Source organism: Perissodus microlepis, chromosome 6 (genome assembly GCF_051167445.1).
Source record: "Perissodus microlepis isolate ML-2025 ecotype Zambia chromosome 6, ASM5116744v1, whole genome shotgun sequence".
Lineage (NCBI taxonomy): Eukaryota > Metazoa > Chordata > Actinopteri > Cichliformes > Cichlidae > Perissodus > Perissodus microlepis.
In genome coordinates this window covers 31,242,047-31,266,284 of record NC_140466.1, presented here as the reverse complement: position 1 = coordinate 31,266,284, position 24,238 = coordinate 31,242,047, and the positions used below count along the sequence as shown (strand labels likewise).

Genomic DNA, 24,238 nt, shown 5'->3' with positions numbered 1-24,238 from the left:
ACGTAAAATTTATATCTGTAGCCTAAATAAAAGCAAAAGTTGAAAAAAGAATTACTTACTAAATACTATATTTTATTAAAATATCCAATTAACTGGGTATATGTCATCTGACGGCAGATTTTTCATGTTGGTTGAGAATTTATTTTTGTTATCATTAGCTTGCTCCAGAATGCTTCTAGCAAGTCTTGAAACTTGACATAATTGCATCTGGGAACTTGGGAAGTCATTTATGAATCTCTAAATCCTGTGTGTCCAACTCCAGGCCTCGAGAGCTACTCTCCTGTAGCTTTTAGATGCATCCCTATTCCAATACAGTTGAATCAAATGATTGGATTACCTCTTCAGCATGCCATCAAGTTTGGCAAAGGCCTGGTAACAAGCCATTCATTTGATTCAGGTGTGTCAGAACCAATGTTCCCTCTAATTTTTCATGTGTCTGAGCGAACACACAAACTCCCTGAGCGGTCCCTTGGACCACTGTGAGCAACATCAGACGTGTGCACTGTGGTCACGCCAGCATCGAATCCATCCAAGTTACATGGTTTATTAAAATAATCAAATTACAGCATTTACATTTATGTTAGACTACTTTTAATTAAGTGCTTTAGCCCAATTACAATGAAAATTTAAAAAAAATCTTGTTCATGACCTGTGTAGTATGTTAACACTATTGGAAGTAAAAATAACTTGAACTCCAATTTTGAAAACACAACTTTCTTTTTTTTTCTGACTTGTATTATGAGTCTGTGGTTTGGGGGAGAGTCCTGTAACTCTCTGTCTGCAAAATACAGTATATAATGAAAAATTAATTATATAGTTACTTCTTCAAAAAAGTAACTGAGTTTTGCAAACAAAGTTTTTTGCAGCTGTTTACCTAAAAATGCAGCCAAGGCGTTTTTTTTTTTAAATAAACATTTTTAAAATATTTACAGAACAATCAGCTGTTCTGCATCAAATTTGATGCCACAGAAATTATTTGTGTCACTCCAAAAAATAATTTCTGTCCACTATGAGATAAAGGAGAACAACAGCCTGATACCTGCAGGCCTGACAACAGATGTATCACTCCTGTAACACCTGTAACATTCAGAAGTCGCCTCATTGTTCCGACACACAACAAAACTATTGACTACACTACACACCAACTACACAAGATTTGCGCTAAACGTTGCAAATCTCTCACATCTCAAAACACTTCCGTCACTCCTAAAATGCCATGTTGCCATATAATTTTTTGATTGGTCGACATGGCACATTTTTCCACCAATATGAAAGGCTGGGCGGGGTGGGGGGGGGGGGGCTGGTTTTGTTTTTGCTCACAGGCGGAGAGTGCTTTTGAGCGTTTTCCTTATAAACGCCGTTTTTACCGTTTCTTCCCGCAGTAAATATAAACAACTATAGTATTCAGGAAAAAAACAAACAAACATTGCAGATATTTTTATCATAACTCTGGTTTTACGTGGCCTATCAACACAATTTAAAAATTGCTATAAAGTCCACACTTTTTCCGTCAATTGTTCCGTCTGTCCTGCTCACATCTCCAATGGTTGTATACGTTGCCATTAACGTGGCTTCACTCCACATCAGCCACGCCGCTTTGCTAGCTAAAACACCGGTGTCGGCACATAAGGACGCTGTCATAGCCTGTCAACGACGTTGATTAGCTGCATATAAACGAATGTGAATCGCATTATTGGCTGGACTATGGGATAAGGTGGCATCGTTCTAATCCCATACTGGAGCAGCCAGTCACTTACTGACTAACACTGCAAAACAGAATTGTTATTATTTTATTATTTATTTTAATTTCAATTCAAGTTAGATTTTTTGTCTGTGCGCAACGCAGATTTTCTGTGCGCAGAGACCGTGCCAGCAGTGCGCAATTGCGCACGCGCGCAGCTTAGAGGGAACGTTGGTCAGAACAAGGATGTGTCTAAAAGCTGCAGGACAGTAGCTCTCCAGGACTGGAGTTGGACTTTCCCCCACCTGGAAGTTGTGTTTCTATGACCTCTTATCCTGTTGTCAACTCTGCAGTCTTGGAGTAACCAGTCTCTCTCTTCTGTAGTGTCTCTGCAATGGCTAAAAGTCTACAAGAGTAACTTGCTTGCATAACATAACCATAACCTGGCAAAACATCTCTGACTTGCAAACCTGCTAGTCAACAGTGTTGATTAAAACAGTAGATGATAGTTAAATAGGTTAAATAAGACTCCCAGTTTGATACTAAAAAGTAATAACTCCTAAGATGGCACATTTTTGGGAAACGGTTCAAATGCGTTATGTATTCAGTGGAAAATTCCAAGACTTAACTGAGATTTTGTAATGTGTGAAAGACTAGTGCTTTTAATTACACACTATACAAAAAGCACTGGTTTTGAGGCTTCCTCTTATTTGGTGTGAGGCAGAGCCTGAGAGCGAGCGTCTCAAGATCAAGAGCTGCTAAGCCTTCCTAGTCACTTAGTTTCAATTCCTATAAGCGTATCCATTAATGTTGTCAAGAGCACCCACAACACGTAAATACTCATCAAAAAAAGCCAACATCTCAACAAATTCACTCAAGTCCTGTACAGCCAGATGTGTTGTTATATTTTATCTTCTTTAGGTTGATGTGTTGTAAAGTTTCTAGGTGTCCAGAGCCTGTTCATTGAGCCTGAAAGTAAGAAAACTAGTGCATTAATTAAAATAATTCAATTAAAGTGTGATTTATATCCACAGAACATACTCACTCAGGAGCAGTCTTGTTTCTCAAGTCCACAACATCATAGGGGTGATGGTCCTGCTCTTGTGGTTGAAATGGCTGAATAGTGGAGTAGGGAGTCTCTGTTTTATTCTTGGACAAGCAGATTTCACTATAGTCAGGTTCCTCCTCTGCCAGCGGAGCTGAGAAGCTTTCATACTTGAAACCAAAGTGTAAGTGATGCTTAACAGAACAAACATTTCAAATTAAGTGGTGAAAAAGAGGAGTGGTAGGATTAAATGTGGAAAAGACTGTCCCTATACAGAAGCAAGATTATTAAATGTATTTTCTTTACCGTGGAGTTCTCCATTGTTTCATTTCTTGACCTCTTTTTTCTGGTCAGTGAAACAGATGAATATAGAAACAGGTGGGGCCAGGTTAGTGTGTGAACTTGAGATTGAATCTGGTTGATGTGAGAGACAAAACATTGATGTTCACCTGATCAAACAGCAGACAGTGAGAAGTACTAAAACCAGCAGAGCTGCAGAAGCTCCTGCAGCTGCTGGTGTCCATGTTCCTGTGATACTTTGGACAGTGAGAGTCTTTGGAGCAGAGCCGATATCTTTGTTGGTTTTCACAGCACACGAGTAGCTTCCTGCATCCTCCCTGCTGACTGGGTCTAGGATCAGATGTTTGTTCTGGTTCTCTCTCGGGGTCAGAGGTCGACTGTTCAAGTACCAAATGTAGTTTGTGTTGTCAGTCAGAGGACAGCTGGTACTGCAGGTCAGTGTGACTCTCTGACCCTCTGTCACCACTGCAGAAGGACTCATCTTCACTCTCAGCTCTGAAAGAGAAACATTGGTCAAAAAAATCTCTTTTATAGCAAATCTCCTCTGTGGCTTATGCATTAAATGTGAATTGTGAATAACAACAAAATGATAAATGAAGTGGTTCTTATATAACACTTTTCTACTCTATTTTGAGCACTCAAAGTGCTTTACACAACTTGTGCATTCACCCATTCACACTTTTTTCTACCATTTCTCAGTGCTTCATAACTAACATCCACATATATTCATACTCCGATGGATGCATTGGAGAGCAACATGGGTTTAGCATCTTGCCCAAGGATACTTGGCATGCAGACTGGAGCAGATTAGGATTGAACCACCAACCTTCCAATTAGTTGGTGACCTGTTACAGCCACCCTGTAACATATGATACATTACACTGTATTATTTTTTTTTTTTAACTAAAATGAAACCAAAATGCAGAAGCAGTGTGTTAAAAACTAGCAACATTTTATGATTATAGTATAGTAGCAGGTAGTAGCAGTAACATCTATAATAATTGTACAGAAATAAAGCTGACTACTTCATGGATTTCCCCTATCGTGAGTTAGTGCCTGCCTTTTGCTTAGTATTTTTTTGAATAAATAGTGGCACAGATATGCCATGTAATGTTGTTTATCTCAGGTTACATTTGAATGAACATTATGCATAAGTTTCTATGGTCTCACATCTGTCCGCTTCCAGGTGCTGCCAGCTAAATCTAAGCTTTATCACTCCCACTCTCCCACACCGTCAAACTGTGCCTTCACTGGTCTTGTCCAGTCACCTTCTCCTGGCCTTCTCCAGGCCAATCAGCATTCATGCTTCATACATTAAATTTCATTGCGCATCTGTCATTCTCCTTTGCAAATGCCTTCGCACAACCCACCTCCCCTGCATCTCTAACACTCAAGCACCCAAGCTCCATTCGAGCCACCTTCTTCACCTCTACAATCAGAGTCTAGGCTCTGATACAGACTGAGCAGCATTATTCTGAAAATTTTCACAATTTGTACATGCAGTTTTTTGCAGGTTAGTGAACCTCTGCCCATTTTTACATGTGAGAAACTCTACATGTTCTTTTTATTTCTTATTACAGACCTGCTGCCAATGAAACTAATTAGCTGCAAAACTTCCTCCAATTTGCTTTACTCTTGCCCCATCCCAACATTTTTGAGAAACATTTCTGGCATCAAATTCATAAGAAAAATATATTCTTATATGTTTGATTTGTTTTCTGTTTTATATTGTGTGATTTTTACAAATCACTGCATTGTGTTTTTATTTTGAATTAATTCAGATTTTATAATAAAGAATAATATAGCAGAAACATTTTTGCCTGGCTAAAATAGTTTCTTCTTTTTTCTTTCCTAACTGATCATACTAACATCAGAACATGCATGGGTGAAAAACATGAAGACGCTATACAGGTGTCAATAGAGAATTGTATTTGTTTAGTAAGTATAAGCTTTTAATGATATAAGTTTATTTGTGATAGAATGCTGCATGATGATCTTTTCATTGCTCAGAACTGATTGTTCTTTATGAAACGTGTTCTGATATTTGTATCCGAATCTTTTCACAGCGATAGTAAGAAGTTGAACAAGCAGTTCTGACCTTGTGCACACACTAGAGATGGACCGATCCGATATTACGTATCGGTATCGGTCCGATACTGACGTAAATTACTGGATCGGATATCGGAGAGAAATAAAAAATGTAATCCGATCCATTAAATATCAAAAAAGCACCTCACAAAACTTGCGACATGGCGTAACTCGGCTCATAACCGTAGCAAGTCGGAAGAGTGTGCCTCGTGTGATAGAGCGGCTGTGTGTATTTGTAGCCTCACTACCAAACCAGCATTTCATCTCCGAGGAAGTTATCCCAGAGAGAAGTAAAGCAAGTGTGTAAGTTTGTAAAGTGTTCCAGCGTTAAGCTTAACAACCGATATATGGAGCGACTGCCTCTCTGTCCCTCTTCTGCTGCTACTTCAATCATGAAACTGATCAATGATCAGCTGATCGGCTTTTCTGTTGCGAGTCCGTCTCTCTTCTTTGTTTTTGGCCCACTTTGCACCAGAAAGAGGAAACCAGCGGCTGAACAACAGCAGCACGTTTAAGCTTGATAAGCTGTTGTTAGAATTTATTTAATATTACTTTCTACACCAGGATCTTTTTCTACGTAGCTGACGGCTGGTAACTGTGCAGGGGCGGATCTAGCAAAGTTTAGCCAGGGGGGCTGATAGGGCATGAACAGGGAAAAGGGGGCACAAAGACATACTTTTCTTTCTTATTCTCATTTAAAATGTCGAGCTTTTAATAAATAATTATCTGAATCTTACACCCAAAGTTTTAATCTGATGTAAAATGCATAGAAGTCCATTACTGTATAACTAACTATAACTATAAGTAACTATTAAGTCTAATATACCCTAGTAAGCTATAGTACTTTTTCCTTTGGGAAGATACCATCTGTGCAGTCTGCAGTTCTGTTGAAGAAAGATGTTAAATCTATTTAATTATTCTTGAAAAATAATTTATTTCTGTGCATTTTTTTTCACACTGCATCAAATTAAAGTTGATTACGTCAATTAAGCATCATGAGGTGGAGGGTGGGGGGGGGGTTCCCTATTTTTTTTTGCTGGGAGTTTGCAATCCTATTAGTTCGGTTGCTTAATATTTCTGCTAGGTACTCTTTAAAATACCAGAATAGGGAGGATGGAGAAGGTTTAAGTTTATTAGATTGATCAGTATTGCTGAACTATGAAATATTTTGGGTGCAGTGTATTTTTTACACACAGGTATAACAGAATAGCTTTAGTGTTGTTGTTTATTTAAACTTGAGTATGAACTTATACAAAATGCAGCAAGATATTTAAAAAACAGTTTTATTGATTAAAAAACACTATATCGGATTCATATCGGTATCGGCAGATATCCAAATTTATGATATCGGTATCGGTATCGGACAAAAAAAAGTGGTATCGTGCCATCTCTAGCACACACACACACACACACACACACACACACACACATACACACACAATCACATATGCACATGCTCATGTCACTGAACGAATGTATTAATTCCTGTTGTATAAATAAAGAAAGCAGACGGTGACAGAGTGCAAGTCCGTGAGTGTCTCTTACGTGTAGGATCGCTCTGTCACTAAAGACAACTGCAGTGTTTGTGTTTTCTAACTCAAGTGTCTCAGCTGAAGAATTGCGGGGTGATTTTAAGAAATCCCCTGTCAACAGGAAATGCAGAGTTTCTACCTCAGGTAGTGTTTAGAAATAAAATTAAGTCAGCATTAACATAGCATAAACATTTTATGAGTGGGTGAGAAGGTGGTTAGCACTGTTGCCTCACACCTGGTTCAAATCCAGGCTTCAGTCTCTCTGCATGTTGGAGCTGTGTCTGTGTGCACTCTCTCTGAGTACTCTATCTCACAAAGACATGGGTTTGGCCAACTGATGAAATTAACCATAGGCATTATGTATTATGCCTTAATCAAGATATGTCAGAAGTACAATATTTTCCTTTTTTGCACTTAAAACATCACTGTAGTATGGGTAGTGCATATATAGTGCAAAATTCACAAATACACAACAGTGGCAGTAAAGATTAGATGTTTATAGTTTTACTGCTGTTTACATTCACTGCCACTATCTTGGATGGGCCCTTGAAACTTGAAAATGGATATGCAGAAGAAATGAATGGCTCGAGAAATCTGATGATTGCATCATGCATTTGGTTGTATCTGTGTGATGACTTACATTACATATGTAAGACACAGTTGAATGATGGCTCTTCATATTCTTTTGTAACACAAAATGTACCTATTAAGAGCTAGTAGGTTTGAAAAATATAAAATTTTTACTCTTGCTTACTGACAAACCATAATTACCTGTGACAATCAGAATAACTCCAGGAAAATCAGACTGTTTCACTTCTTCATTTTCTGTTGTGATGGTGAACCTGTATTCTGCTGAGTCATCTCTCTTCAGCTTCTTTAATCTGAGGATGTGTTGGTTCTTCATGCTGTCATCATACTCCACATGATCTGCATCTTCAGTCAGGTTCCTCCTGACGTCCTCCTCAGCATTTCTCTTGACTTTATACCAACATTTAGACTGTATCTGCTCATAGTCAGGATGTGAGTATTTACAGGAGATGTTGACTGAAGATCCTTCCAGAGCACAGATTCTGCTGTGGACATAATTCAAACTCCAGCAGGAATCATCATTAACACCTGAAATATTGATGAGACACAGATATTTTAACTGAACTTGTCAAATCAGTTTATTTGATATATATATATATATTTAAACATAACAGATGTTGTGGGTCGGCTAACAACTGACAACAAATTACTACATAACAAGTAAAAAGTACTTTAAATTATTAATTAGTGATAAAAAATAAAAAACAACTAAATAATTTATAAGAATAAAATAATAACATTAAAAATATATAAATCAGGGAAGAAAATATATTCAGGAAAATGACAGACTAAGTTACTCTTGGCTGAGACTGAAAAAACTGAGGAGAAGTCGGGAGATGAATACTGTTAGTATCATAGATGAGCAGATCTGAAGATGGAGACAAGTCCAGAGTTTTGGATCTCCAGCTGAGAATTGTGATGTGATCATCAACATTTACAAAATAATTTATCACTCATTAATGATCAAGAAACTGACCTAGTTTCAGTCATTGTGGAAATGTACAGTTCATGAAGTTGGGGAAAACTGCAGTGAGCTGAGACTCAATAAGTCACTTGACAAACGTTTCTCCCACTGAAAATGCTATGTCCATATGAACAGAATGAACCGTTTTGGATTTACTAGTGTGATATTTAATAGACTTAGTATTAATTGCAAGAAGGGGTGATAATATTTTGAGAAACAAAAGCTTTAGTTCTTTGAAAGTGGAGAGACAATAAGTTTACTCACAGACTTCAGCAGAGCTCACATCCTCAAGACCTTTTACAGCACAAGACAAACCGTCTGAATAAGAGCTGGAAACCTGAATCTGTTTTCCCTCCTGCACTGTAGGCTTTTTGTTCTCATACCACACAAAGGAAATCAGAGGGTCAGTCAGAAAACAGCTGCTGTTACAGGTCAGTCTGATGTGATCTCTGTGTTCAGCAGGAGTCCTCTGGACATGAATTTCTGTTGGGAGATGATAAACACATTTTCCACCAGTTAATCTCTGTCATGTCAAATAAATTAACAAATTAAAATGAAATGTCAAAGTGCAGTTTGTCCAGAACTTCACCTCTGGGATATGTGATGGAGCAGGACTCGTCCACTGATGTCTGCTGAGAAGCACACATTCTGCCTTTAGCATAGGTCACACTGAAGCAGGTCTCTGTGATGGAACCTGAGAAAAAACAACAACTTTCAGTAAATTCATTAGATTCTGAAGAAAAAGTGTTTGTGTTTAACATCTCATAACATGATGAGGAGGTGTCCATCATGACTCACCCACAGAGACTTCAGGGGCTCTGAGATCCTCGTAGCCTTTGACAGCACAGGAGTATGTGACTGCTTCCTCACTGCTGAGCAGCTCTTGGTACCAGGGAGACCAGTCCTCATAGAGAAACTCTCTGTTCTTGTACCAGATGTAGGCTGCAGGCTTTTCAGTCAGAGGACAGCTGCTGCTGCACATCAGTGTTACTGTCTGTCCCTCTGTGGCAGGAATCACCTTTACCTGCAGCTCTGAGAGGATGATGGAGAACAACCTTTACAGTGATGTCATTTGGAAAGGAATCAATGAGTCACATGACCAACATGAATACACTGATCATTCATAAACTAATCAATTTGTGATGCATTTGTAAAAAGAACTGTACCTGTAACTTGGAGATGAATTCCACTTTGTTGACACTTTGATCTGTCAGCAGTTTTAATGCAGCAGTAAAAATTTGTATCTCTCTCTGTCAGATTATTGATTGTTAGAGTGAAATTACTCTCTGCTGACATGCTGTACTTTACATGTGTTTCCTCTACTGAGAACATTATCTTGGAGACAGTATCGTGTCCAGTGTACCAGCTATTTCTTGCAGTGGGATGTTGATGTGAGCAGGGCAGATTCACTGATGAACCTTTCAAGGCACAGATGCTGTTTGGTTTTCCCTGAACACCTTTAACACAACATGTGATTAGAAAACATGGTGAACATTTATGCTAACTTTCTTTTCTGTGCTAATCTGTGATGACAGCATGTTACTGTGAAGGATCACAATCTGGGGCTTTTGATACGCTTGAGAGTTCAGAACTTCAAAACAAGAAAAAAATCATGTTAACAGTAAATCTCTTAAGTGAGTTTGTTTAGGAAATTCACTTTAATTTAACTTCTTAGAAAAACCTGTAACTTTCTGCATCTTTTTTCTAGATTCCAGAAACATCATCACAGTCATCATGAGGAGGAGAAACAAATCATTCCTACCTGACAGACACAGAATGAAACCCAGAAACAAACATCCAGCTTCTGCCAACAACATGGCTGCTGTAGATTTTCTCTTCTAATCAAAACGTTGATTGTGTGAATATAATTTAGTCCTTGCTATGACTTCTGTTAATATCAAAATTGATAAAATATCAGAAATGTGAATAAATGTTCAAATTCATGAGCTGTCTAAGAGGAAAACCTGAATACAGAGCTGATTTCAGCGTGTCTGCAGGACAAACACGTTTTAACACGACCAAAGTCACTTCCTCCTTTATGATATTTTTTTTTTTCACAACAGAGCCCTCTAGTGAAGAATGCATGTTTGCAGCAGCTATTGGACTCTTACCTTTGAATTTAGAGTGGTTTTTTTTGTGTATTGTCACACTTCTTGTCTTTGTTATTTTTAAAATTTACAAAGCATCCCAATTAAATATGCTACATGACCACATTTCATTACATTTTCACCAAAAAAACAAAGTTGTTACTGTGGGCAGAGTAACAACAATGATGCGGCATTAGTGGTTATTGTGGTGCAGAAAAAGAAACCTACCAGAAACACTAACAGGCGTGATATTTTCATTTCATTGATCTGTAAATATACTTCAGTAAATGAGCAGTAAAGGTGGTCTATTGCTATATATAATAAATACATGTGTGTTTTTATATATTACTAGTATACTCACCTTTGTAAAGTCTAAATAAAAAAAATCAGACCAATCAGATTTACTGATAAAGATGCAGTGACTGGCCTATATTAGTATACAGAAATAGAAAAAAGAAGAAAAACGATTTAATTTTTTTTTTATAACACATCAAATGTCTTCACTGGGTCTATACTTCATCCATGACACTTTACCACACTATTTTAATATGCACCTATGCTGATTTTGTTTGGACGAGAGAGAGAGAGAGAGAGAGAGAGAGAGAGAGAGAGAGAGAGGTATTATATGAATGGTAGCATACAGTGTGAGCCTCTAAAAGCTGTGTGTACTGTTCAGTAATATTTGTACCCTCTTTTACTGTTTTTATTCACATTTTGTGGGAACCAAAATTTGCATTCATTTTATCTCAAATATCTTAAGCGTTTCTCTGAATTTCAATTTTCTATCACTGCTAAGATAGAGCTGTTTTCAGGTCGTGATTAGGCAGGAATCACCTTTACCATCAGCTCTGAGAGGATATGCATTCATCGGTGTGATAATCATAAAATAATCACTGTTTGCAAGCATCGTACTGAAACAATGAGTTTAACTCTCCTGTCCCAGCAGTGTTCTTGGTTGTTTCTATACTTGTTGCAGTAGTAAATGTTTGCATCACTTTCTCTCACATCCTTGATCACCTGTGTGGGGAAGCCATCAGACACGCCCACGACCCTGGTTTTGTCTGTAGAGAACATACTTGTTGCCCTGCTTGTGCACAGTGTACCATTTCCAGTTGGACTTTGCTTTATCTGACCTTTTAATCCATAGATGTTTTAGATGTTTTTTGTGTGTCCAGTCATCCCTTTACCAGAAACTTTCATTAGCAGACATCAAAGTTTTTAAATGAAACAAAGAAGTGAACCTTAAAGAACGTGTATGCTTTCCTGCTTACATGTTCTAAAAGCATGGCTCTCCTCAACCTTCAGCTTTTATTCAGAAACATTGATGGTACAGCTGTTTTTGTATGCCTGATCACTGTCATGACAACAAGGTAGGTTGTTGTTTTGTAGGTGATGACAGATGGCGTTAAGTTATTATATAAAAATGTTCTTTCTTCTTTAGAAGGAATTCATCTTAGTAAAAGAAGAAGAGGACATAGCGTGACAAGAAAGGAACCTTGGTACTGTATGAGGAGGACAGCAGTGGGACAGAGGAGGGTGAGGCTGCTGGAGGACATGTATCAGAACAGTAAAACAGACGTGAGGTGTGTGGTTGGGGTGAGAGATGGATTCAAACACAGACACACACACACACACTGTAAGACTTGGCCCTCATGTCTCCTCAAATCGCACAATGAGCACTGGCGCCCCACCGGGCTGTGTGCTGAGCCCCCTCCTTTATTCTCTCACCCACGACTGCAGTTCGACCCACAACAACAAACTCATCATCAAGTTTGCTGATGACACCACAGTAGTCGGACTCATCTCAAAGGCAGACGAGGCAGACTACAGAGAGGAAGTCCTGAAGCTGGCAGCATGGTGTTCAGAGAACAACCTGGCAGTGAACACTAAGAAAACCAAAGAGGTCATTGTTGACTTCAGGAGGCACAGCACCGACATCCCCTAATCTATTTAATTATTGTAGAAAAATTATTGATTTCTGTACATTTTCTTACGCGTGCATTAAATTAAAGTTGACTACGTCAATTAAGCATTATGAGGTGGAAGGTGGGGGGTGGTTCCCTATTTTTTATTTTTTTTGCTGGGGGTTGGCAAACCTATTAGTTAGGTTGCTTAATATTTCTGCTAAGTACTCTTTAAAATACCAGAATAGGAAGGATGATGTAGGTTTAAGTTTATTAGATTGATCAGAATTGCTGAACTATGAAATATTTTGGGTGCAGTGTATTTTTTGCTGAATAGCTTCAGTGTTTTTTTTTTTGTTTGTTTGTTTTTTTTAAACTTGAGTATGAACCTATACAAAATGCAGCAACATATTTGAAAAAAACATTATGTTGATTATAAAATACGCTACATCGGATTTATATTGGTATTGGCAGATATCCAAATTTATGATATCGGTAACGGTATCAGACATAAAAAAGTAGTATGTACCATCTCTAGTATATACATAACACTATTTATTACATATTACTTTTTAAAACTGGTTTGTATATTTGTAAACTTTATATATTTTTTCTCTGTTAATACTGTCCATACGTATATAGTATATGTCCCCACCCAGCATGTTTGTACTGAGTAGGAGATGCCCTCTATCTCATTGTACAAGTGTATAGGGAAAATAAGGCATTCTTTTCTCTTCTATTCTACTCTACACTACACACACACACACACACACACACACACAATGTGAAACTACATTTGCTCTCCCCTGATTTAGTGGTAAGGTATTATTCATTTTCACCCTGGCAGTAGTTTGGTTAAGTGAGTGACTGGCCAAATATTAAGAGCAGATGCAAAGTAACTCAGTGGTAATGTACTCCAGTTGAAAGCAGAAGAAGCAAACAGTATTCAAAGACAGTTTTTTTGGTTGGCTGACATAAGCAAGTGTTGTGTCCTGTAATGACTATACCATATTGCACCACTAGAGGGTGGTGTCATGAAATAAGAGTAAAGTGCAGTCGGGAAAATTTAGAGTTAGAATAAAGTTAAGATGCTAACTGATAACTCAATGTGCGTGTGTTTTTCTGCTTAGTTTTTTTGTCATCATGGCTGCAAACGCCCATCCACTGCTTTGCCCTTGTGGATGCGTATGTTCAACAATTATTTGCACGAAGAAGAGCTACTTTACTTCACTGCTTAGGAACAGAGGGACAAAGGATTTTCTACTCACTGCCAAATACAGGTGATACTTCCGCCTCTGCTGTTACTGCCCTAGAACAACACTTTTCACCCAAGGTAAATGTTGTTGTGGAAAAACATGCTTTCAGAAAGCGAACACAAGCTTCACATGAGACTCTTATCCAGTATGTGGCGAGCTTGCGTGACCTTGCTTCTAAATGTTTGTTTGATGACAGGACAGAAGAAATTATCCGTGATCAGCTAGTTGAACATGTGTCTAGCCCCAGCATAAGAGAAAGAAATTTGCTTGAACCTGATTTGACTCTAGATAAAGCTGTTACACTGGGAACACAAATGGAATCTGCAGTTCAACAAGCTAAATCCATAGCTGCAGACAGCAGTACTCCAGTCCAAGCTGTGCAGTCTCACTCACACTCCATGTAGGAGCGTGAGTGAGAAACACAAATCCAATGCTCACCCTGCAAAGCCATCTCATGCAACAACACCCACTAAGAACTGTTTTAGATGTGGTTCAAACAGTCATTTAGCCAACCTTCGTCAGTGTCCTGCTGCCAAAGCTACATGTAAAATGTGTCATAAAATTGGACATTTTGCTCGTGTCTGCTGCTCATCCAAGACAAAAGATGTATGGGAAGTCCATTTACCACAACTCACAGTCCTCTACTTAACAGATCCTTCGCATGCATCAAAAGGATTGCAATGCAGCATAAATGTGAGCACACCTATCTCATCAGCTAAGGACATTGAACTGATTGTGGACACAGGTTCTGCAGTTTCTATCTTGCCTAACCACATCTACAAAGAGCACTTCAGTGATACGCCACTACAACCACCTGACCTTCAACTGGTTACATACACAAAGAAAACAATTCCTGTTAGGTTTCCTGCAAGTCACAGTGAGCAGAGGAAATGCATCCGCCTCAGCTGTGTTCTTTGTTGTAAAAAAAGGAACTCCTCTTCTTGGAAGAGATCTGATGGAAGCGCTGAATGTCAGCATTGCAGGCAATACTGCTCTACCTCCATGTACTGATCGTACTGCTTTTGTGATGTTTACAAACCCCTCACCTGCTCCTTGCATCCCTGCTGCCCCAGATATTGGCTGTGTGCGTGCCTTTGTGTATAAAGTGAAAGTTGACCCAACAGTCAAACCTGCCCGTCAGAAGCTGCGACGTCTCCCATTTGGAGTGAGGGCTTCAGTTTCAGCAGAACTGAATCGTTTACTCAAAGCTGGTGTCATTGAACGGATTGATGCATCACCATGGGTATCCCCAATTCTTGTGACAGGATGGAAAACTGGTGGAATAAGGCTGTATGCAGACCTCTGTGAACCAAACAAAGCTGTGATCACTGATTGCTTCCCCTTACTACATGTAGATGAATTGTTTGCCAGCTTACAGCGTGCAAAGAGGTTTTCTACAATTGATCTTGCAAATGCATACTACCAGCTGCCCCTGCATGAAGATAGCAGAGATTTGACAGCATTCATTACACATGATGGACGCAGAGTACCTTATGGACTGGCCTCTGCCCCCTCAGCTTTTCAGAAAAGTGATGGCTGAAATCCTTAAAAAAGACCTCCCAGGTCTCCAAAATTACCTGGATGACCTTATTGTCTACAGTAAAAGTGCAGCTGAGCATGACCAAAACCTTAGCACTATCCTGCAGAAGCTCAAAGATGCTGGACTTGTGCTTAACGAAAACAAATGCCATTTTAGGAAGACATCACTACGCTTCCTAGGTCATGTTGTCACTGCTGATGGCATTCTTCCTGATGAGGAGCATATTGATGTTGTTTTAAGAGCCCCTCCCCCATCTGATGCTGTTGCTTTGAGATCCTTCTTGGGCTTGGTGTCATGGTACTCCAAGCTCTTGCCAAACTTTGCAACTGTTGTAGCCCCTATGCGTGCCTGTGCTAGCGACAAGAACACCTTCACATGGACTTCAGATGCACAAGCGAGCTTTGAAGAAGTTAAAAAACTCCTGGTGAATAGTCCTGCACTGCTACTGTTTGACCCTGCCTTACGTGTAGTGATCTCTACTGATGCAAGTGACTATGGGCTTGGTGCTGTATTTGCTCAAGTGCAATCTGATGGCACAGAAAAACCTGTGGCGTTTGCTCCCCGCACACTGTCTGCAACACAACAAAAGTACTCAACTGTTGAAAAAAAAGCTTATGCTTGTGTGTGGGCTGCAGAGAAATGGAGAACATATTTGTGACGCCGACGTTTTACTCTGCGGACAGACCACCAAGCTCTGAGAACACTGCTGAGCACCAAAGGGATTAATAGGGCTGGCATGCGCATCGCCCGCTGGTCTGCCTAGGTTCTCCGAACTATACAGCTGACTGTCTCTCTCGCCTGCCCCTGTCTGTTTCTTCCCATCCCACATCAGATGCAGATCATGAAATGATAGCTCAAGTTGCTGCTGCCATGTCCTCACTTCCAGTTGCTGACTCTGACTCTGCCTGTTCAACTTGCCCTGAACTGGTTGCTTTGCGTTCACAAATATAAAGTGGCTGGCCTGCCTCAATCAAAGCACTTGATGTCACACTTGCACCTTACTACAAAATCTGTAATGCACTCTCAACCCTAAGTGATTATGTTCTCAGAGGCTCAAGGCTCATTGCACCACTTTCAGTGAGACCTAAACTGATTGCACTGGCACATGAAAGTCACCAAGGGATTGTGCGCACAAAACAAAGATTAAGAGATCTCTACTGGTGGCCAAAAATGGACTCACAAGTTCAGTCTGCCATAACCTCATGCCGCCTTTGCCAGTTCAATGACAAAACTGCATATACTACTCCTGCTCCTCTCCAACCCATCCCACTGCCTGATGGACCATGGAAAAAACTTAGTCTCGACATTGTTGGGCCTTTTGATACTGCAATACCTGCTTGTAGATTTGTCATAACATCGACTGACTTCTACTCCAAATGGCCTGAGCTTGCCTTTTCACCTTCTGCTACTACTGACGATGTTATTCAGTTCCTCTCATCTGTCTTTAGTCGTCATGGCAACCCAGAGAACATTGTAACTGACAATGGTACACAGTTTACCTCTGTAATGTTCACCTCATTCCTCCAGAATAGAGGCATCTCCCACAGCAGAACATCTGTCTACTACCCAGCTGCAAATGGAGCAATCGAAAGGTTTCATCGTGCCCTCCGCACCTGTATCCAGACAGCAATCCAGCAGTCAAAACCATGGAAGGAGACTGTGCTGGATTGGCTTCAAGTTTACCATGCAACACCGCATGCAACTACTTCCCTCTCTCCCTATGAACTCCTGTATGGCAGAAAGATGGTTACTAAACTGGATGTACTCCCTTTGCCTTCTGCTGTGTCTCCACTGGATAACATTGCACGTCACTCAGTTCAGAAATATCAGTTGAAAATGCAACGTTACACTGATGGTAGGCATCACGCACAGAAACCTTCTTTTCTACCAAGAGAGAGTGTGAGGATAAGGAAACCCCACCATGTTCCCAAAGGACATCCCAGATTTACCCCTCCTATAACAGTAACAAAAGCCAAAGGCTCAAAACTTTTTTTTGTATGTCTTGATTTATTTTCTTGAATAAATTTCATCTATTTAATGTAACAGCTGTTTAACATCATTTTAAACTTTTGGTATTTGAAAAAAAAAATATTTTTGTTTAGTTTTGGAGTACATGACTGCTTCCTCATCTATAAAATGGCCATCCATAACTCATTTCCTAATTTCCATAACTCACAACCTAATTTCAAGTTAGGTATCTTACATTTTTGAGTTTTTGTTTTTTTTAACTTGAGTTAGTAAGTTGAAAATTCTTGCTAGCTCTGCCGATGGACATCATTTCATTGTTACCCAGAAGGTGATGGCACAGATCCACGTGCACTCAAAAAGTTACAGCCTCAGTGAGTTACCAATGTATTGCAAACATGAACAAAGGTGCCGTCACATTCTTCAGCTCTGAATGTCTAAAGTGAAAAAAATAAATGACTTCTCAAAAGTTCAATGTGTTTAACTCAAGCTGCCACGTCTGACTGACTAGTGTCACGTCAGGATGTATGTCAACCAGATGTGGGCCAGGTCTGGCAATGATGGCACTATTTATGTTCCTATTTTCCTATTTTAGTTAGACGACCCAAATGCCATGTTGCAATCAATGTTCCCTCTAATTTTTCATGTGTCTGAGCGAACACACAAACTCCCTGAGCGGTCCCTTGGACCACTGTGAGCAGCAGCAGACGTGTGCACTGTGGTCACGTCAGCATCAAATCCATCCAAGTTACGTGGTTTATTAAAATAATCAAATTACAGCATTTACATTTATGTTAGACTACTTTTAATTTACTGCTTTAGCCCACTTACAATGAAAATTAAAAAAAAATCTTGACCTCAAATCATGACCTGTGTAGTATGTTAACACTATTGGAAGTAAAAATAACTTGAACTCCAATTTTGAAAACACAACTTTTTTTTTTCTTTTCCTTTTTTATAAAGCTCTGACTTGTATTATGAGTATGAGTCTGTGGTCTGGGAGAGAGTCCTGTAACTCTCTGTCTGCAAAATACAGTATATAATGACCAATGTTGGGCAATTAATTATATAGTTACATTTTTGAAGAAGTAACTAACTGAGTTATGCAAACAACAAAGTTTTTTGCAGCTGTTTACCTAAAAATGCAGCCAAGGCGTTTTTTAAAATAAACATTTCAAACTATTTACAGAACAATCAGCTGTTCTGCATCAAATTTGATGCCACACAAATTATTTGTGCCACTCCAAAAAATAATTTCTGTCCACTATGAGATAAAGGAGAACACCAGCCTGATACCTGCGGGCCTGACAACAGGAGATGTATCACTGCTGTAACACCTGTAACATTCAGCAGTCGCCTCATTGTTCTGACACACACAACAAAACTATTGACTACACTACACACTAACTACATGAGATTTGCGCTAAACGTTGCAAATCTCTCACATCTCAAAACACCGCCGTCACTCCTAAAACTTCCCCCTTCCTAAACAACTAAATGCCATGTTGCCATATCATTTTTGATTGGTTGACATGGTACATTTTTCAACAAATAGGAAAGGGCGGGGGATGTTTGGTTTTGTTTTTGCTCACAGGCGAAGAGTGCTTTCGAGTGTTTTCTTTATCAAACGCCGTTTTTACCGTTTCTTCCCGCAGTAAATATAAACAACAATAGTATTCAGGAAGAAAACCAAACATTGCAGATATTTTTATCATAACTCTGGTTTTACGTGGCCTATCAACACAATTTAAAAACTGGTATAAAGTCCACACTTTTTCCGTCAATTGTTCTGCACGCGCGCAGCTTAGTGGGACCATTGGTTGCAATACTATACTGCTATGGTACACATTAGGCTGACATCTGGGGCCAGAGCTGGAACTGTTCTGGGCCAGCACAGGGCCAGCAGTGTGTCTGCTGCTGGTCCATGTGTGGGCCAAATCTGGCAACCTGAATCTGGGCCACCAAAGGGCCGTCATTCTTTGCAGTATGTGGGCCATGTGTAAGCACATTGTGTGGGCCAGATACGATCCATACCAATTTTGCTTGTGGGTAACAGGAGGGTTAATAGAAACTTTCATTAGTAAACTGATTTATAATTTTATCACAGGCATCTTTGTTTTTCTTCTGTTCTTAGCAATAACTTTAAATACATTCTATCTTTTTTATAAATATAGAAGATGACAAAGAGAAACGTGTTGATCTGTCAGCAACATGGTGGTTCGAGTCCAGTACACAAGCATGAAGTTGACATTAAATATTCAAGTAGATGCAATTAACTCACAGGTCATAATCGATGGAAAAACAGAAGGACTGACATGACTGTTTTATGTTCAGCAGGCATAGCAAGCACTGGATGTCTGGGGGTCTGGGTCTCTTCCATTCCTGCTTCATGTCCTGGGGGCATATGGCTCCCTACACCTACTATTAGACATTTAGATGGAGAAATCTTGTGTACAAACAGGTACTCACAGATGCACAGTATCTTGGTCGGCTGCTGCCTCTAAACACATAATGCATTATTAGTACTGTATGCTGCTCAGTAACATTTAATATTTATTATTTTCTGTTACTTTTGCATATGTTGGTTGTTGCTGTGGTTTCCCTGCTGTTGTTTTTTTTGCTCATTTTTTTCAGCAGGTGTTTAAGCAGATTTTCAGTGTCTTTTCTCTCTCTATCTCTCCTCTCCTTCTGTTAACTGTCTTCCAAACTTCTCTTTCCTTTTTCCTTCTCTTTCCTCTCCCCCTGTCCTATCTGTTCTGATTGTAATAACTCATAATAAAAAATCCTCTATTTTATCTTTCTATCTATAAAAACTATTACTATCAAGTGGATCAGGACAGCAAAAGCGGAAATCATCGACTTGGGAACATAAATCTGCTGGGCTTTTTCTTGGGCTTCAGACAATAATTCTGATTGCCGGACAGGTAACTTTCAGTTCTCAATAATTGTTCTAAGTATTGATATTATTCCTCTACATTTATGTATATATATATATATATATATATATATATATATATATATATACATATATATATATATATATATATATATATATATACATATATATATATATATATATATATATATATATACATATATATATATATATATATATATACATATATGCTGTATGTATTCATTATTTTTTCTAAAACTCTCCTGCTCAAACCTAATGGAGTGCAATAAAAAAATGGCACAAGAGTTAAAATGCTCATACAAACATTTTTACAAGGCATGTTTACAGCCTGTTAAAATAATAATAATAACAATAATATTAATAATGATAGTGACCATTTGGAAAACATCACCATTATTAAGCACCAGTCTAGTTTGTTCTGCTCTTTAGCAGTTTGTGGTCTGTCCAACGTAGGTTGCCATTATCACAGCACATGATCTCAGCAGCAGTCTCTGCAGATGGGTATCTGGTTAGCGCTTGCAGGTTATGTTTTCAGTAATATTTTCTTTTTTTTTTTTTTTTTTTGTGTCCCGTTTGGATCTTTAGCCATCAGAATTGTTGTCTTAAGGCCAAGAAAGATGCCAAGCGGATTTATTTTACCAAGTGGATCATCATGGCCTTGCCATATTGGTCCATTTGATTGACCTTTATTATAATTATGTATTTATTTTATTTTCGGTTGCTACAAACGGGACAGACGTGACTGGGGGATAGGACAGGGAGAAAGAATGAAAGAAAGAGAGGGAGAGAAAGAAAACCAAAGGGGAGAAGAGATGGTGAGAAGGGGGGGAAGAAAGGAAAAAACAAACAAACAAACAAACAAACAAAACGCCTGGATCACCTGTATGGAGAAAAAAAACAGAAGAGAAAGCAAACAACAAAGAGCAACATAATAAAAACAGCACCATCACAATAAACTAGCTAGCAGTAGATAACAGTAGATACTAAATAATAAACGATATTGTGCAGCACGCAAGATAGACAGCGCACAATGTGCTTTGAGGCAGCAGCCAAGAAAGGTGTAGTCCGCGTCTGTGAACACCCGTGTGTACACCTGTGTGCATACCTGTGTGGATCAGCATGCTTGTATTCCAAAGGTTTCTCCATGTAACGATCTGCTAGGGAGTGTGGGGAGCCATAGCCCCGTCCACCAGGGTATGAAGCAGGTATGGAGGAGATCCAGGCCCCAGATATCCAGAGGCCCCAGAGTACAAGGACCCGAGGAGGACCACCAAAGGGGGGGGGAACCGTGCCACCCTCCTGGGAAGAGCTGAGTAGAGCCCCAAACGAGAGGTCACCCCACAGCTACGGAGCAGAGGCCAGAGGGGGTTGCAGTGGCGTGCCCGCGGGCTCCGCCGGCAGCCAGCTGTGCCAGAGAGGACCGAGCTTCAGGCCCAGAGGCCTGAGGGCATCCCACCCCCCGGAAGGAGCCCAGCCGGGCCACAAGCGCCCGGCCCCGCCAATCGGCCACCAGGAGTGAGCCGGTACATGCATGAGCGCCCAGCCCCAGATGACAAGGACCACCAACACACCAATGTCTAAGGGCATCAGCCACCGGCAGGGAGTGTGGTGAGGGGAGATAGGCCTCCGTACTTTAGAGGGCCTGAGATGTACCCAGAGAGGTTGAGTCTAAGACCCAACCTGACATATAGACACAGACAAACAGGCACACGCGGACACAGACGTGCATTCCCACCCCCATATGCACAACCAAATACTCGGCACTCACCCAACGTGTAGACAGACACAAATAGACACTGCACAGACAGTCGCACTCCCCAAACATACTCTATATCCCAGGTCCAGGTACCCCCGCCCCCAGAGGGGCAAGCCGCACCTAGACCCAGGAGATGTAACCCTTCTCTCTGGGGTGGAGGCAAGCGGACCACCTCCTTATCTGCAGTAGCAGGGAGGCCCCGCATCCCAGACCCCAGTCTGATGGCCAGCACCTCTTCCCAGCCCCCCAGCCCCCCAGCCCTGACGGCTAACAGAACCGGGGTGAGTGAAGACCTCAAACCTCCCTACGCCCGCTCATATGTAATGTTGTTGTGTGCTGTTCTAAAGTGCATTTAAAACTCAGGAGAGCATGGTACTAGCTTCCTCTCAGAGAGCAGCACGGCTCCTCCCGAAAACCCTCAGTGTCTAAATGCATTTAAAATTGAGGGTAGGGCACCAGCGCCAGAGGTGGGTTGGAGTACAACGACCATCCTCTGGATGCTGTAAAACGTGCCCACCCCCAAGGCCCTATATGTATGTGTTATGTGAGAGTGTGAGTAATGTGGATGTCTAGGTTGCAGAATAAAATTGAGGCACAGGCGGCCAGAAGGGGACAGAGGGGGAGTGCCTCCCCTGCACCCTGGTGACATACCTGCACCCCAAGCCCTGCGTGTGTGGGTGGGTGTGGTAGAGCGGGAATAGGGAGGCAGCTGAGGATGGGGAGGGAAGAAAGGGAGGGGCAAGCGGCCCCTCCCTGGGGCCAGCTCCCCCGCTGACCCCAGTAGGCACCCCCACGCTCTGGAACCCACCAGGGCAAGGAGGCCCAGGCCCATCCGGACCGGGGCCCGCAGCAGCAGCACTGCCCAGCCCCACAGAGTCCGGGGCAGCCCACCCGACTCCACCCCAGAGAAAACTGCACCCACCCCATCATCCAATCATCTCCCAAACTACACAAGACAATAGACACCCAGGTTGAGTTCATTCTCCCCCTCTCCTATATCTCTCCCCCCACCTGCAGAGTGAGCTCCTGTAGTGAGGAGACCACCTGCAAAGATGTAACAACCTCCCCACCAGTTAGAGAGCCCCCTAGTTGGGCCGATGCACCAGAGGTCCCCTGCACTGGGGCTGAGCCCCCCTGCACCCACCCGCCCACTGCTCCGGCGACACAACAGCCAGGACCCAAGCCCCCAAGGCCCGGCCAGCACCCCAGACCGGGGGGCGGAGCACCCCCAGACCCCCAAGCCTCCACGCCCGTCCCGGACCCTCCCAGGGGCAGCCAGGCTACCAGGCCAGTAACCAACGTCCGCCAGCACAGACCCTCCCCCATCTCCGCTGTACGCAGCCACAAGGAAAACACCATCCAAGAGCCCCAGAGCTTCTAACCAGGTCATGGCCACAGCCCCCAGGTTAGGCCCTCCAGGGAAACGTCCCTAGGGACTCCCCAGACGCCCTAAGGCCGTCCCTACCCCCACATCAACCACAATAGCGAAGGCAGGACCAAACCATGACCCCCCACCCCCACTAGGTGATGAAGCCGATCAAAGGAGCCCAAAGGGATTGATCAAATGTGATGGCAGAGGTTGTATCAAGACTAATGTGATCTATTAGATGATTTTTATATTGGTTAGAATTAAGATTATTTTTATTTTTCCAGTTAATGAGGACCATTTTCTTGGCAATGCATAGGGCCGTAAAGTAATTTCAGTAATATTTTCACTGAACCCTGTTATTATCTTTGAGTTAGCACGCAAAAAGACCACAGTTCTCTCTGCTAGAAACTGATTGCAATCACAGCAATGCACATGCAAGTGTGGGGGCTGGGTGAGTAGTTTACAGATGACAAGCTTTTTGTCTCTGCTTGTTGCCACAAATAAATTAATTTCTAAATCAGGTTATTTGTCTTTATACTGTGACACTGATATCTGTATTTGTAATTGTCATACTTTGTAAATCCAAATTTTCAACAAGGTTTACATATATACACAAAAACACATCATATGTTTATACATATATAAAAGTGACAAAGGGCAGCGCTAAGTGGCAAAATTCACTAGTGATATAATGATATAAGAACAAACCGTCAATGAAATAAAAATTACTAACAGCAATGAAATGGTTAAATGTACAGTTCTGAAAAATACATAACAAGGTTTCCAGTTGTTACGAAATAAATAAGAGTAACAACTTGGACTTAAATATTCTGCACTGTGACAAAATCAAGGCTATAATGCAGTGACATTCCCACATTTCAGTGTCTTCTGCTATTATAGCGCATATATACACACAAGGGTCATCCCCACAGCAAACACTACAGTTGTTGTATCCCTTTGTTCTTGGATTATATTGAACAACCTTTCTTTGTGTGTAATTGCTCTCACGGTTAGAAAAGGGAGACAAAAGGCACATGACCTGCTAAAATAGAATAAAAATAAAAATACATGAGCATAATATTTACATGATCATGAATTATTCCATTCATATGAGTAACATGTGAAGCCCATCGAACTGCCTAATCTAATTGTGTGGAATATAGCAAAAAGGTAACGTGAAATGAAGATTCAAGTGTGATGCACAAAATTTTAAATGACAGTTGCAGAGATGTATTAAAAGGCTTGT

The 24,238-nt window shown here is 40.8% G+C and overlaps 1 protein-coding gene across 2 annotated transcripts; it reads right to left on the bottom strand.

Annotated features, from left to right (window-relative positions):
• Positions 1-713: 713 nt before the first annotated feature.
• LOC146385971 (B-cell receptor CD22-like) lies at positions 714-10,216 on the bottom strand. 2 transcript variants are annotated; one of them, XM_084931981.1, is made up of 10 exons: positions 9,961-10,216; positions 9,365-9,655; positions 8,997-9,230; positions 8,788-8,892; positions 8,463-8,681; positions 7,418-7,762; positions 3,176-3,521; positions 3,033-3,072; positions 2,727-2,896; positions 714-2,650 (listed from the first exon to the last, which is right to left on the bottom strand). In XM_084931981.1, exons 1-10 carry the CDS (start codon positions 10,013-10,015, stop codon positions 2,623-2,625), a joined length of 1,833 nt encoding a protein of 610 aa, XP_084788107.1. In that variant the 5' UTR covers positions 10,016-10,216; the 3' UTR covers positions 714-2,622. The 2 variants fall into 2 exon arrangements, with proteins under 2 accessions (XP_084788107.1, XP_084788109.1); XM_084931983.1 differs by lacking the exon at positions 714-2,650 and having other exon boundaries at positions 2,723-2,920.
• Between the last annotated feature and the right edge of the window lie 14,022 nt (positions 10,217-24,238).